This window comes from Pseudorca crassidens, chromosome 9, assembly GCF_039906515.1.
Source record: "Pseudorca crassidens isolate mPseCra1 chromosome 9, mPseCra1.hap1, whole genome shotgun sequence".
Taxonomy (NCBI): Eukaryota; Metazoa; Chordata; class Mammalia; order Artiodactyla; family Delphinidae; genus Pseudorca; species Pseudorca crassidens.
The window spans coordinates 7,890,551-7,904,198 of record NC_090304.1 but is presented as its reverse complement, the minus strand read 5'-3'; the positions used below and the strand labels follow the sequence as shown (position 1 = coordinate 7,904,198).

Sequence of the window (13,648 nt, the reverse complement as noted above, 5' to 3'; positions counted from 1 at the left end):
GACCTGACTACACAGTCCTACCCACAGGTCGTCACAGGACCTTCACTAGGGGACAGAGAGAGGGGCACTGGATGGGCTCACGAGGCCGCGCCCACACGGGCCGCGCCCACACGGGACCCGCAGGCCGGCCACGCCCACGCCAACCCTCAGCACCCCGCAGCTCCTGCAGCTCACCGGCTGACCGTGCGCGCCCTCTCTTTGGGACAGGCGTCCTCACACGCCCCTCCCAACTTGCGTGCTGGTACACACTCTCACCCGCCCCCATGCCTGAGCCCGCGGGCCGCAGGCGCCCCTACAGGCCCAGACAACTCTCCCGCCCCTCACTCCGCGCCCAGGCACCCAGCGGGGGCTCCCCCCCAGACTCACCTTCGCTGCAGAACTTGCCGCCGAAGCCCGTGTGGCTGCAGTCGCAGCCCACCTCGCCGGGAGCCAGCACGGTGCAGAGGCCGCCGTTGGCACAGGGGTTGCGCGCTGGCGCGCACAGCGGGTCGGCTGCGGCGCCGCGCAGGCCCTGGCTGCCCAGCAGCGCGGGGGGCCGCTCGCCCAGCTTCAGGTTGGCCAAGAGGCCGCTGAAGGGCGGCTCATACTTGACGGTGCTGAGCGTAAGCGCCGAGAGTCGCACGTCGGGTGGGATGCCTCCCACGAACAGGTCGCTGGCCACCTGCATCTCGCGCCGCTTCGAGCGCACCTCGGCGGCGCGGGCCTCGCCGTCCACCGCCAGGGCTGTGCGGCGCGCGTCGCGGGTCAGCAGCACCATGTGCCAGCGGTCGTCGGCCACCAGCGTGTCCAGCTGCAGCGTGGCGGGCTCGGCGCACGAGAGCGTGAAGCGCAACCGCAGGCGCCCTTCCACCAGCAGCAACTCCAGGAAGTCGCAGTCGCCGCCGTCGTCCAGGTAGAGCAGCAGCGCGCGAGTAGCGTTGGTGCGCAGGCTGAAGCTGAGCTCGCCGCTGCTCGCCGCTCCGGCCCAGCGCGCATAGCGCGCCCACTGACCCGGGCCGCCGCCGAACTCCAGGCCGCCCGCACCCGCCGCCAGCGTCAGCAGCAGCAGCAGCGGCAGCGACGGCGGCCGCCACGGGTTCCCAGGCGCCATGCCTCCGGCGGCCCCGGCCCCGCCCGGCCCCCGGCCCCGCTCAGGCTTCAGAGCCGCGGGCTCATGGGGCGGGGAGGGGGCCGGGCGCCCCCCGCGCCGAGCGGGGCTCCCTCGCCGGCTCACAGTGCCATGGGCCCGGCCGCAGGGCGAAGCGAGCAGAGGCCCAGGTGCCGGCTTCCACGGACTGAGGCGGAGGCGCCCCTCCCCTGCTGCGGGCTCCGACGGAAGATGGGGGAGGGATGCCTGCGGGGAAATGGAGAGGAAAGTGTTAATGAGGGGCTCGGAGGAGGGGAGGTGTCGGTGTCTGGCTCCCCCCTCACACCAGCAAGAGCTCAACTGTTTCCCTTTAGGACTGACCTGGAGAGGGTCTCAAAACAAGAGACACCACCATGACGGGAGCACTGGGGGCTCAACCCTGGGGGTGGGGGAGATGACACTCGCTAGGGGCATTATTGGTTTAAGATGTAGACAGGTAGGGAGGTAACACCTTCGTGTCCAGTAGGAGCCCAACCCAGATGCCCTCACCCCCGCCTCCCATCAGGACCAGGGCCAGCTCCTGTGGATGAGGCCTAAAGACTCCTTCAGCTGGTGACCACAGCCCCTTCCTCTTTGAGACACCCAACCCCTGTGCGTGGCTCCCACCACCAGCCACGGCTCTCTCTCATCAGTTCCTGATGCTGGATAATGAAGTTGCTAAATAATTCATTAGGATTAATTAAATGCCAATTTGTCAATGGTATCACTGGGTAACCTGGCTGGAAGGGGGCAAGGGAGAGAAACCAGCCAGGACCCAGGCAACCAGACCCCAAGCCCTCTTCATCCATGCAAAGAGACAGGCATCTGATTCCGTGTCTCCACTTACCCCAAAACCACACTCACCCCTTCCTGGGCCCCAACCTCCTGCTCACCAGCCCAGGTCATTCCTGAACCTAAGTGTCTGTCACCCCCAACCTCCAGCTCCCAGTCTTCAGCCTGAGACCTGCTCCGATAACTGGGTTCTCTTCACCCCTCAGTTCCACCCTCCTCCTCATCCAGGCCTGGGGGAGCCACCAGGAGGCAGGCAGCCTCATTTGCATAAAATTGCCTTTCTGAAATGATTACCCTTGTAACGGGCTGTCAGAGAGCAATTTATACCCCACGCCGGGGAGGGGAATTTGCATCTCGTTAAACTCTGAGTCGTAATTATTTATATCCAACAACCCTCCTGAATATTGCATTGATTTTATTTTGGGGAGGGAGGAAGGGAAAGAGGTGGGGAGAAGCCTGAGAGAGAAGCAGAGAAGGACCATAGTTTAGGAAGAGACAGGGAAAGATTGAAGGGGAGCGTGGTGAGGAAGAAGAGAAATCGCATGAAAAGGAAGAGTAATTGAGGAGAAACGTGGCCTGATGGGGAGAAAAGGAATGAGAAGACAGAGAAAATTAAATTCCAAATTCCAACAGCATTTGTCAAGGCCCTGGATGCTGAGCACTTTTACAAATGTCATTTTACTTAATCAGTCTGGGATGTCCCATTATTCCCATTAACCATTGGAGAAGCCCACACAGAGAAGTCTAGGGACTTGCCCAAGGTCACACAGCCAGTCAGCAGGGAACTGGGACTTAGATCCACATAGGTCTGACTCCAGCAACTCCACGAAAGAGACAAAGGACAGGGCAGCCACGGGTGTGGTTCAGAGAGGTGTGAACCAAAAGAAGAGAAGAGGGGCGACTTGGAGAGAGAGAAGGTGGGATGAGTGTGGTTCCTCCCTACATGGGAGGAAGTTGGGGTATGAAGGGGGAGAGAGAAACCTAGGGACCCCCCGAAAAGGCCAGAGTGAGGGGGGTGAGCAGAGAGTCACGGGAGGGCAGGATGGTTGGAGTGATATGTATGCAGAAAGAAGATGGGCAGAGAAGGCCTCAGGAGGCTGGCAACAGAGAGAGTTTGGGGAGCCATCTCCAAGAGACCCTCCAAATCCAGCTCTCAGGTCCTTCCATCTGGCTCCTTCTGACTGCTGCCCCCCCCCCGACTCCTACAGGCTCCAAGAGGGTCTCAAGTGTCCTGCCCCAGCACCCCTCCAAGGGCTGCCCCAGGGAGGGAGGTGTTCCAGGCAAGCAGTCCCTTCTCTCTCCAAACACTATTGCAGTTATATATAGCTTTGCCACTGCCTCTCCTCACTGGGTAATAGAGATAATTAACATGCGCGGGCTAATTAGCCAATCAAATTAAATGCAGCACCTGCTCCCAGCCTGATTGACGCCCTTACCCCCACACGCATGCACCCTCACCCCAGCCCAGGGCAGGGGAGAGGGACCCTCAGGCTTGGGGGAGGGAAAAGCCAAACTCCCCCTCTTCTTCAGAAGGAGCAGCCAGAGACCCCCAGCAGAGGCACGGCTCCGGAGGCCGGAGAATGGCAACCTCCCTCCCTCCCCGACCCAGGGTCTCAGTCTCAGTCTGGCCTTGCCTCTGAGCAAGGCCCCCACCCCCTCCTCCAGACACTATTTTGGGGAGGGAATTAATTAGCTATCGATTTCTGCTGGCAGAGGGAATAGGATTTCGTGCTGCTGTCCGCTCACTCCTCAGCTCAGGAAAGGGAGGGGATTAGTTCCCCTGCCCCACCCCCAGCCCAGTCCCTCTGTCATAGTCACATCCCCCACCTTCTAGAGGGTGGCAGAGGGGTTCCTGCCGGCAAAGCCAAGGGTCAGGGTCTCCCTCATTCAGGAAGTTGGCAGAGGACAGAAAGAGTGGAGGCTGATGAGGCGGCCTCCAGAGGCTGGGAGGCAGTCGCCTAGGTCCTAAAAGCCGGAAGGAATGTTACCTGGCTGGGGGATGGGAGCAGCAGTGGCAAAGTGGGTAAGAGTCCAGGAGGGGATGACTCTATCAGTCTTTGTGTGCCCAGATGTGGAGGAAGAGTGTGACAAGGGAGGGGGTGCTGTGCGCAGGCACGTGCCTGCTAGCGCCTGCCAGGGCAGAGGCTGGGCTTCTGCGGTGCCTCCGGGAGGAGCCGGGGCAGGGTCTGGGCCTGCCGCCCCTCAAAGCTCATTACTCATTCTCCCCACAGCCTGCAGCTCTGCAGCACAGGCCTGCCTAGCTCAGCGCCAGGGGCACAGGGGCTGCAGAGCTGGCCAGGAGGAAGCCCCAGCCCTCCCTGCGTCCTCTCTCCAGGGACCCAGGGACCAATGAGGCAGCTTCAGGCTTGCGAGGCAGAGATAGCCCCAAGAGGAGTGTGAGCTAAGCGGACACCCGGTCCTTTCCACCCCACGCCACCCTACAGTTCCCAGGAAACCTGCTGCTCTTCACCATTCCTGTCCCCTCCCTTCAGACTCCCCCCTCCCCAGGACCAAGCTTCTGCTGACCCAGCCTTCAACCCACCCTTCCTCCCAGGACGCAGGGGCTTCCTGCTAACCTAGGAGGCTCCATCCTTCCTCAACTCCTGGTACGCAGTTCTCTGGCCTCAGGTCTCCTCCCCGTGGGCGAGGGCCATGGCCTTGCACAATTACATCAGGTAAACAGTGTCCCTGGAGGTGCACATGGCTCCTCCCCGAGGCTCATGCAGTACAGTGGAAGCCCCCCTGCACCCACAGTGTCCAGGTGCTGCTCCCCAAGATTGATTCTTCTCCAGTGCCTACTGCCAGTGCAGGGACATTGCCAGAGCAGCCTTGGGATATCCTGCCTGCTGACTGATGTCAGTGCAGTGCACACTGCCAGCCACTGCTGGCCCAGGGCCACCGCTCCTCTGGGGAACAGACCTCTTCCCTGTAACTGGGGATCCCGTACCCAGTCAGCTCCCTAGCACCCGCTACGCACAGGTGGACTCTGCAGCCTTGAGCCAGCGGTGATGGGAGTTAGAGAGGTTGGGGGTGGGGTGACTCAGCTGCACTCAGGGCCGCAGCCCACTCTCTTCCCCCACAGAATCCTGTCCCAGCGATTCTTCCTGGGTCCTCCTAGGCTGGCGGCTTCCTCCCCATCTTCCCATGGCCAGGCCAGTGCCAGTGTGGCATCTGGGCTGCAACTTCGGGGTTTCCCACTGTGCATCGGGTGCCAGGCTGGACCACCACATGCACGTTCTTACATATCCTCCAGTTCTAGGAGGTATTTTTGTCACCCCAGGCTTACAAACAGGGACTCTGAGCTTCAAATGATGGATTCATTTGCCCAAGTGCAGGTACGGGGCTGGCTGGCTCCAGCATCTATGGCCTTCCTTCTACCCTGCACTGTGCACAGGCCACAGAGCTCACCCTTCTCCGACCCAACCTTCACAGGGACCCCTGCGCTCTTCAGACCATCCAGACTCCGAGTCTGCCCTGGGGGCTGAAAGACACAGACCTCAGAGCTCATGGAGTTTACCCCTCTCGTTTTCTCTGAGGTGGAAACGGAGTCCCAGAGAGGGGCAGTGACTGACCCAGGGCCATAGAGAAGAGCAAGGCTAAAATCAAGGTCGCTGGCCTCCCATTCTAGATGCTTCCCCTGTATCCACTATTCTACTCCCGGGCCTTCTAGCCTGACCAAAGGCCTAGCCCCATACCACCAGCACAAACTGAGTGAATGGATGTGAATTCCAGGGTGAGATCGTCTGCACCCATCCCGGCAGAGCCCCTGGTCAGGGGTCTTCTCCCAGCATCCACTCAGCCCCTTCTCTGGCCACATCTACACCACACACACACACACACACACACACACACACACACACACAGACACTCTCTTCCAGCCATGGGAACACCAGCCTCCCTCTGGCTCTCCTCACGCCAGCTCCCTCTCGCCAGCTGGGAGTGTAACAGCAGGGGCCTCCCCCAGACATCAGGGAGGAAGAGCTGGGTTTACACACATTCTGGTGGCCCCAGAAGGCAGCCCGTGGACAGGTGGGAGAGTACGTGTTATGGGGAGGGAGATTTTGGCTCGAGCTAAAGAGAAACTTGCCGGCAATACGAAACAGCCAACAGTGGAGTAGGCTGCCTCCGGGGGGGGGGGGGGCGGTGAGTTCCCAGTCTGTGGAGGTGTGTGAGCTGAGAAAGGATGACTACTGCTCAGAGATGCTCAGGAGGGGCTCTTGAATCATACGGGAGGGGGCATCGAAGTGCTTGAGCTCTGAGGGCCCTTTCAGTTGCACAAGGTGTTTTTTGGAGGGTCCTGTTTCCTCCCTAAAACCTCAGGCAGGATTGGTGGGCTGCGAATAGGCCCCACCCCCTCTTCCTCCTCCTTTCTTCCAGCCCTGATGACCTAGAAGTGACAAGGGAAGACCTTGGGCAAGTCCAAGTCCAGCCACATGTCGGCAGAGGGCAAAAGCAAAAGTGAGATACTGCAGTGATTAGAGGCACTGACTCAGGGGCCTGGGTTCCTTCCAGCTCTACCCCTTTCTAGCTGTGTGACCTCGGACCAGTTGCTTGGCTTCTCTGGGCCTCAGTTTCCTTACGTGTAAAATAGAGATATTAGTAGTGCTGTCAAAATTGAGTTAATATATGTAAAGCATTTGAAACAGTGCCTAGCAGAGACTAAAGTGGAAAAGTAGGTATTGTATTAATAATCACTTTTAAAACTCCTCCTCTCATCATTTTACAGTTTGCAAAATTCTATGTGTCTCTTGTTTCCTTTGGTTCTCACCAAGGCCAGATGAGAGAAGTAAGTAATGCAGGCCTTATAACTGCCCCCTTTGGCAGATGGGGAAACTGACACTCAGAGAAGAGAAGGGACCTCTGAGTGCCCATTTCTGTGGGACAGGATTCTGTGGGGGAAGAAAGAGTTGAGATCCTGAGAGCAGCTGAGTCACTCCCACCCCGACCCCCTCCAGCTCCCATCACCGCTGGCTCAAGGCTGCAGAGTCCACCTGTGGGTAGGGGGTGCTAGGGAGCTGACTGGGTGCAGAATCCCCACAGTCACACGGCCTGTCAGTGGCAGAGCTGGGACTCAGATTTTGCCCGCTGAGCCTTCCTCCACTCTGCTGAGCACCTCCTCCTACCTGGGAAGGTGGGAAAGGGATGAATGGGTCTGGAGACTAGTGGAGGTCCCACAGCAGCACGGCTGGGAGTGGGCAGGTGTGTGCGAGGGTCCCCCTGAGCAGGTGTTCGTGAAGGGGGCTGAGCACAAGAGCGGCAGCTGTTGCCAGGTGTGGGGGGTTGAGGAGACGGGTGGGCTGGGGACCGAGGTGCAAATGAATGACTCGGCAGAGTGGGAGCCGGAGCACAGGTGCCTAGGAGCTTGGGGGTAGTCAGTGAAAGGAGTGAGCTCACCCCTGTGCCCACCCTGTGCTATGCACAGCTGAGGAATGATGCCGCAGGTGGGTACACCCCAGCGATGCAGAGGATAGATGGTTTCCAGGGGTAGACTTGTGAGTAAGCAGGAGGTGCCTGGGAATTTTCCTAAAGGTACCCGTGACAGGTGTGTGCACGCGTGCCATGATAATGCTGGAAATAGCTGCCGTTTACCGGGGGCATACGACAAAGTTCACAGAGTGCTTAGCACAGAGCCAGGCTCACAGTAGGTACAGAGTACAGGCAGACCTTGGAGATACTGCGGGTTCAATTCCGGACCACCACAATAATGCGAATATTGAAATAAAGGAAGTCACACGAATTTTTTGTTTCCCAGTTACACTATACCATAGTCTATGATACTGTAGTCATGTGTGCAATAGCATCGTGTCTAAAAAGCAATGTACATACCTTAATTTTAAATTACTTTTTTGCTAAATTACGCTAACCACCATCTGACAGCGCAGTGTTGCCGCAAACCTTCAATTTGCAAAAAACGCAATATCTGTGAAGCGCAGTAAAACAAAGTATGCCTGTAGATACAGTTGTTACTATTATTATTGTCAGCATAATCATCTGGTCTAGTCCTCAAAAGAACCCCATGAGGTAGATATGGGAAACCCCATTTTACAGATGAGGAAACTGAGGCTCACAGAGGGGCAGAGCTGAGCCCAGGCGGCCTCACTCTCACCCCACTCCAGCGTGACAGCAGCAGAGACAGCTTTGTAAGGATCAAGGATCGGCAAGGTGTCATGCAGATGCCAGATTATTTGTTGAATGAGTCTCTGAGAGCCATAGCCCACCGGTGTGGACGGGGCCAGGCCGGGAGCCGCCCCAGCAGACGGAGGAGCAGGGTGGGTGGCGTGGGCTCGCACTGTGGGTCGGGGTGTCCCCATGAGGGCTGGGAATAAATGGACAGCATGGCTCCGGCACCAGGCAGGGTGTGAGTGTAGGATTAGTGCTGGGGGGTGGAGCGCCTAGAAACGGGAAGGTTCTGAGGACGGCAGGTGTGGCTGAGTGCTGGGCCAGACCCGGAGGGGCTGTGGTCGTGCACATCAAAGCCTGGGGCAAAGAGCTCAGGACCAAGAAGGGAACGTGGTGCTTAATGATGGGGGTGGGATGCAGCTAGGAGGAGAGGGTGTGTCCCGGGGAGTGAAGGTATGTTGCAAGCATACAGATGTGCCTGAGATGGCTGTGTGAATCTGGGGAGGTGAATGGTTGCATGGGGGGCTGTGTGCACCTGAGGGTGTGGGCTGACACTGCAGTGTTGGGGCTCTGGGGGCAGGTAGGGGCCATGAGCGTGTCACGTACAGGAGAGCAGGGCGCCTCGGGGAGGTCTCTGAGGCAGGCAGTGAGGTGGCAGTCTCTGGGCGGGGCGTGTAGGCGGTGTGCAGCCGGGAGGTGTATTGTGTACGCAGGTGTGTGTGCCTGTGTAGGTGTGTGTCTGGGCGGGTGCCACTGAGCATATGTATCAGTGTCAGGTTGTCTGTGTCACTGGCAAGGGTGGGCGGGAGGGAGCAGCTGGACCTGGATAGAGACTGAGGGCCTGGGAGGGGAAAGAGGTCCCCCACAGTCCCTCTGGAACCCAGCCCCCTCCTCTCAGGAACCCATAGTGTGGATTCAGCCCAGGCTGAGAAGCCAGCAGAGGCCCCGGCTCCTGGAGAGAACTCCCCAGCCATCCTCTGATGGCCGGCCTCTGCCTGTCGGTCAGTCCCGCCCACCCTGTGGGTATGAGGACAGGATGGATCTGAGAACACCTCCTCTAGCAGGAGTGAAGGAACCCCCGAGCCTGACCCTTCTCCCCTGCCCCTAGAAAGATCCAGCCGAGTCTCAGATGCCAGCATCCCTGGAGGCATCCCTGGAGGCAGAAGGAGTTAGGGACCTGAGTGGCCAAAGCACCCACAAAACAGGAGGCTTTACGGTTAACAGATCAGCCGACCTCCCTCCTCTCTTTCTTCCTCTGTCTTCCTTCTCTCTGTCTACTTCTCCGGCGAAAGATAGAGAATGCAAAGCCCTGAAGTCTACCCTGCCCCAAAGGGAATACCCAGACACTAGGAAGGTGGACAAGAGGGAGGGGTGGGAATGAATGGGAGGTTCTCGCCCACCTGACCCCATCCCCCAACACATAAAAAACCAGAAGTGTATGGAAGCCCCAAGGCAGCCAAGAGGACTGGAGACCCAAGACCCACACCCTAAGATTGATTTCATCACTCCAGGTCTGGACAGCTTCCTCCTTCACCTCCAGGCACCAAGAAAGAGCCCCCTCCCAGCCTTGCTGGTTCAATGAGGCACCGAATGCCTTCACCCAGGACTCCGGTGGGGGCTGAGAGTAAAGAAGATAACAGCTGCCCACAGCCAATTTTTTCCTCTAAGGACCCATCAAGGCTTCAGGGGCCCATACCCCAACCCAGAGGACCCAGGGCAGATGGCTCCTTCAGCTGGGGAGGAGGCTGGGACATGAGGAATGTTCTCCTGCTCTTTGGGGGCAGGGGAGCAAGCCCCGGGCCCTGCAGCTTCCCCTCCCTGCAGCACACTCTGACCATAACCCTGTCACCACCCCCAGCGTGTTCCCACCCCAGCACAGCCCCCTCCTACTGATTTCCCAGTCTCCCTCTCTCATCACCTCCAACCTTCCCCCGCAAGCTTCTGCTCCTCTCCCTCGGGCCCCCCATCTTTCCCGGCTCTCCACCAACACATGCCCATCTCTGCCTCTAGCACCTGGGCGCCTTCCCCTCTGCTCCCTCCCCATAACCTCCTCTCCCCTTGGCTCCCATCCCCCAGTAAAGCCTGGTCCTCCGCGGTGCCCCCCAGTATGGAGCCCTTGGCCTGGCCCTGCTCCCTGCCTTTCCACTTCTCTCCTTTCCCCTCTCCAGCCCCCTCTGCTTTTCCTAGGAAGGCCAGTTCCTCGCTGGTTTCTCCCCTGCAGACCCTTCAGGGCACAACGGGCTCCTCATCCCCTCTGGACGGGCACTGCTTCCAGCCCTTGGGGTGTAGGCTGGGGACCCCCCTTCAGAGCCTCCCTCACAAGCCTTCCGGATGCCCCTCCTTCTCGCCCCATTCCTTCCCCTCAACGACCAGCCCTCCCACCCCCCTCCATTCACCCCAGCTCAGTGCCAGTGCCCCTTCCACAGGGAGCCTCCGACCCCCAACCCCCCAAGGCGTTTAGCCGCCTCGCTGTCACCCAGCCAGCCCTCTCAGCGCGCCAGCGCCCCCGCCCCCCAATCCGCCCTTCTTGCCTCCCCCGCCCCTCCAATCGTTGCCCTCCCCCAATCGGCTCTCGCCCCCCCCCCGTCCGTCTCCGCCGCAGCACCCCCCCGTACCTGGTTCTGGGGGCGCCAGGAGCAGGAGGGTGGGGATCAGAACCCCAGGGCCGCCCCGTCTCCGGCGGGTGGCAGAACCAGGGCCAGTGGTGTCTGCCGCCTCGCGCCTCTCTCGCTCCCCGCCGCGTCCCCGCCCGCCTGCCGGTCCGCCCGCCCCGCCGCGGTGCCGCTCGGAGAAGGATGCTCCGCGCGTCAGGGCGGCTGCTCCCGCCGCCGCATCCCTGCAACACCGACTGACGGCAGCATCAGCACCAGTTTCCGCCCCCCGGACGCGAGCATTGGATCATGCTGCGCTAACGGACGAGCTGCGCAGCCAATGCGAAGGCGCAGAAGCCGCCAGTCCCGCTGCTCCACAGGCCCACGCCCCGCGAGGAACCCAGGCGTCCCAGCCTCCCGGCCTCCGAGTTCTTCCCCGCTTCTCGAGGTCCTTAACCCTGGCGCCTGGGCCCCCAACCAGGCAGACAACCCAACCCAACCCTAGTGACTTTTCCGGAAACCCAGGCGCCCTAGCTTCTCGCCCTGGGATCCCGCATCCCCCGGCCCGCGGGCCCAGGTGGCAGCGCCCAGGGCTGGGGCGAGCCGAAGGGGAGGCTGTGGGCCCAGACTTGGGGGCCCGAAGGAGCAGGTCCTGTGCGGGGGCCCGGGCCGCAGCGCCCTCTGCTGGCAACGCCTTGGAGCGGGCCCGGGCTGCCCGGAGCCTAGGGACGCGGGCTGCTGGGGGCCCTTTCCAGCCCTTGCCTGGCTTCCGCCTCCCACTGCCCAAAGGCCCCCTGACCGCCCCTAGAACTGAGGAGGGCTCTTTCCTGGGAAAAGGACAGAGGCGCGGTGGGGGAGGGAAAGGCAGAGATGGGGGCGGGGTAGACCTAGGGGCTTGGGGTTTCCCAACCCTGCCTCATGGGAATCCCAGAGTTTGAAGCCTGATTTCCAGTCCTGCCTGGAACTCTGGACTGGGATAGGAGTAGGTTGAGGGGTAGGGGCGTGGATACACACTGCCTGGACCACAGAAGGGAAGCTGGCAGCAGCTCAGTTCAACCAGAATTTTCAGAGTGAATGTGGTGCTGGGGTGAAGGTCTTCCCTGTGAGGGCGTCTGCATCACTATGCATGGGTATGAGTTTGGAAAGAAGGGGACCCCCTTCACTCATCCAACCCAAGGTGGACCTGGCACCTAGCGTGTGTATCACAAAGTTGGACACTGGGCTTCTGAATGAGGGAGGCAGTGTGTGTGTGTGTGTGTGTGTGTGTGTGTGTGAAAGACCATTCTGCCAGCTCACTCCAGGACCCTGATTTCTGTTACAGGGTCCGTGATCTGCACAGCCAGTGGTAGTTGGTGCGTCCTTAGCCAGAGGCAACATGCAAGAACACTCTCATTTGACCACAAATGCATGCATGGGCACTCGGAGGCGTACTCACAGCCATGCACACCTATCCATGCACATAGGCGTTCCCGAGGGGACACACAGGGACACGTGCAGAAATGCCCCCCCCCATGGTACAACACCCACAAGAAGCATATACTTGCTCAAGAACATACGCAAACTTGTGCACACAGGTGCCTGAGGCAAATGCATGCCTTGGGGGGGAAGAGGTGTACACAGAGGACCTGCCCACGAGGTCATCCTGCCCTCCGAGGCACTTTGCACAGAGTGGTCAATTACTGAGTAGATGCATGGGGACACTCCCCCACACCAGAGAGCTCCCTCCCGGCCTGTAAGGGGATGAGAGGGGGACCCAGGCTGTAGGACCCTAGAGGTTGGGAAGAGAGATCCCTGAGCCAGGTTCTAGACTTGGGGGGCCTACTCTGACCTTGGAGAGACCCTCAGGATGGCCCCACCAAGGCCACTAGAGGAGCCAGAGAATGGGAACTGCTGAGTCAGGGCCTGTGAATGTGAAATTGCCTCTCTGACCCCAGAGCCCACTGCCCTGCCCATCCCCCACTGCTCCTCTCCCTGCAGGCTACACACACACACACACGCACACGCACACCCACACACAGAGACATGTCCAGCCAGGCAACAGGGCATAGATGGGCACACAGACAGGCGCAGTGACTCAGACCCTTATAGATGGGTGTGGGAAGGGGTGGGGGGGAGGGCAGGGGCAGGGAGAGATGCAAGAGTGAGCACTTGTCTCTGGTCCCCACCCCCAGCTCCCTGGGCCACCTTTGCCCATCAAGGGCAGGAAAGGTCACCTGGCAGCTGCTGCACCTCCCTGCCCCTCCGCCAGCTACAGTGATGTCTCCCCCCACCCAGGTCCAGGCTTCAGGGTACCGGATGTAGGTGGGACCCACCACTTCAAGACACCCCCCCAACAGGCACCCACCCAACGTGGCCCTTCTCCCGTGCGCAGTCCAGTGAGGACACACGGTGGAGGAAGAATGCACCGAATACAGTATGCATGCCGGTGCACACACATGCACACACGCACACGATGTGAAGCTCATCTGCCAGATTCACACAGGCGACCGTGAAAAGGCGGCCACACGTCCCAGTCCCGGGGGAGCAGACCTGGGCACACATCTGCAAACACACACACTGAGAAGAGGCCAGGCTGGGGCTGGGGGGTGGCAGGGAAGGGAGCCAGCCGACCGGGCTGCAGGGATGGAGGCAGCGTAGGGAGCGAGCTGCTCTTCACAGCACAATCGCCGTCTGTTGTTATAGCAACTCAGCCCCCAAATCGTGAAACGGATATTACAGCCTCCAGAGGAGGAAGGAAGGGAGGGGGCTGAAGATGGAAGGAGGGGCAGTGCGGGGGACCCAACGGGGGGACAGGGCTGGGGGGCCCAACAGGTGGCAGAGCTGCAGCTGAGAAGTAACAGGGTGGGAGGAGGAGGTACCCCAGATGAGGAGTAGGCCAGGGGGAGTGGGGTCTCAAAGGGAAAGATGGGCATGGGGTCAAGGAAGTTTGAGGGAGGGGGCTGAGGCCATTGCCAGGTCCTCAGATATTGTGCTTTGCAGGTAGGAGGAGTTGGGGTGCTCAGGCCTCCACTCCCAGGACAACCTGCAGTTGCTGTAGGAC

General features: G+C 60.1%; 1 protein-coding gene across 31 annotated transcripts in view; it reads right to left on the bottom strand.

Annotated features, from left to right (window-relative positions):
* The window catches only part of NRXN2 (neurexin 2), a 108,803-nt gene extending 97,938 nt beyond the window's left edge, over positions 1-10,865 (bottom strand). For 17 of the 31 annotated variants that reach the window (XM_067748505.1, XM_067748507.1, XM_067748512.1 and 14 more), the window contains exons 1-2: positions 10,633-10,863; positions 367-1,333 (exon numbers count right to left, since the gene is read on the bottom strand). In XM_067748505.1, the coding sequence (XP_067604606.1) occupies positions 367-1,090 (724 nt within the window). In that variant the 5' untranslated portion in view covers positions 1,091-1,333; positions 10,633-10,863. Of the gene's footprint in view, positions 1-366; positions 1,334-10,632 lie in introns of all 31 variants that reach the window. The other 14 variants (XM_067748526.1, XM_067748520.1, XM_067748527.1 and 11 more) reach the window with 2 other exon arrangements.
* Positions 10,866-13,648: the final 2,783 nt, after the last annotated feature.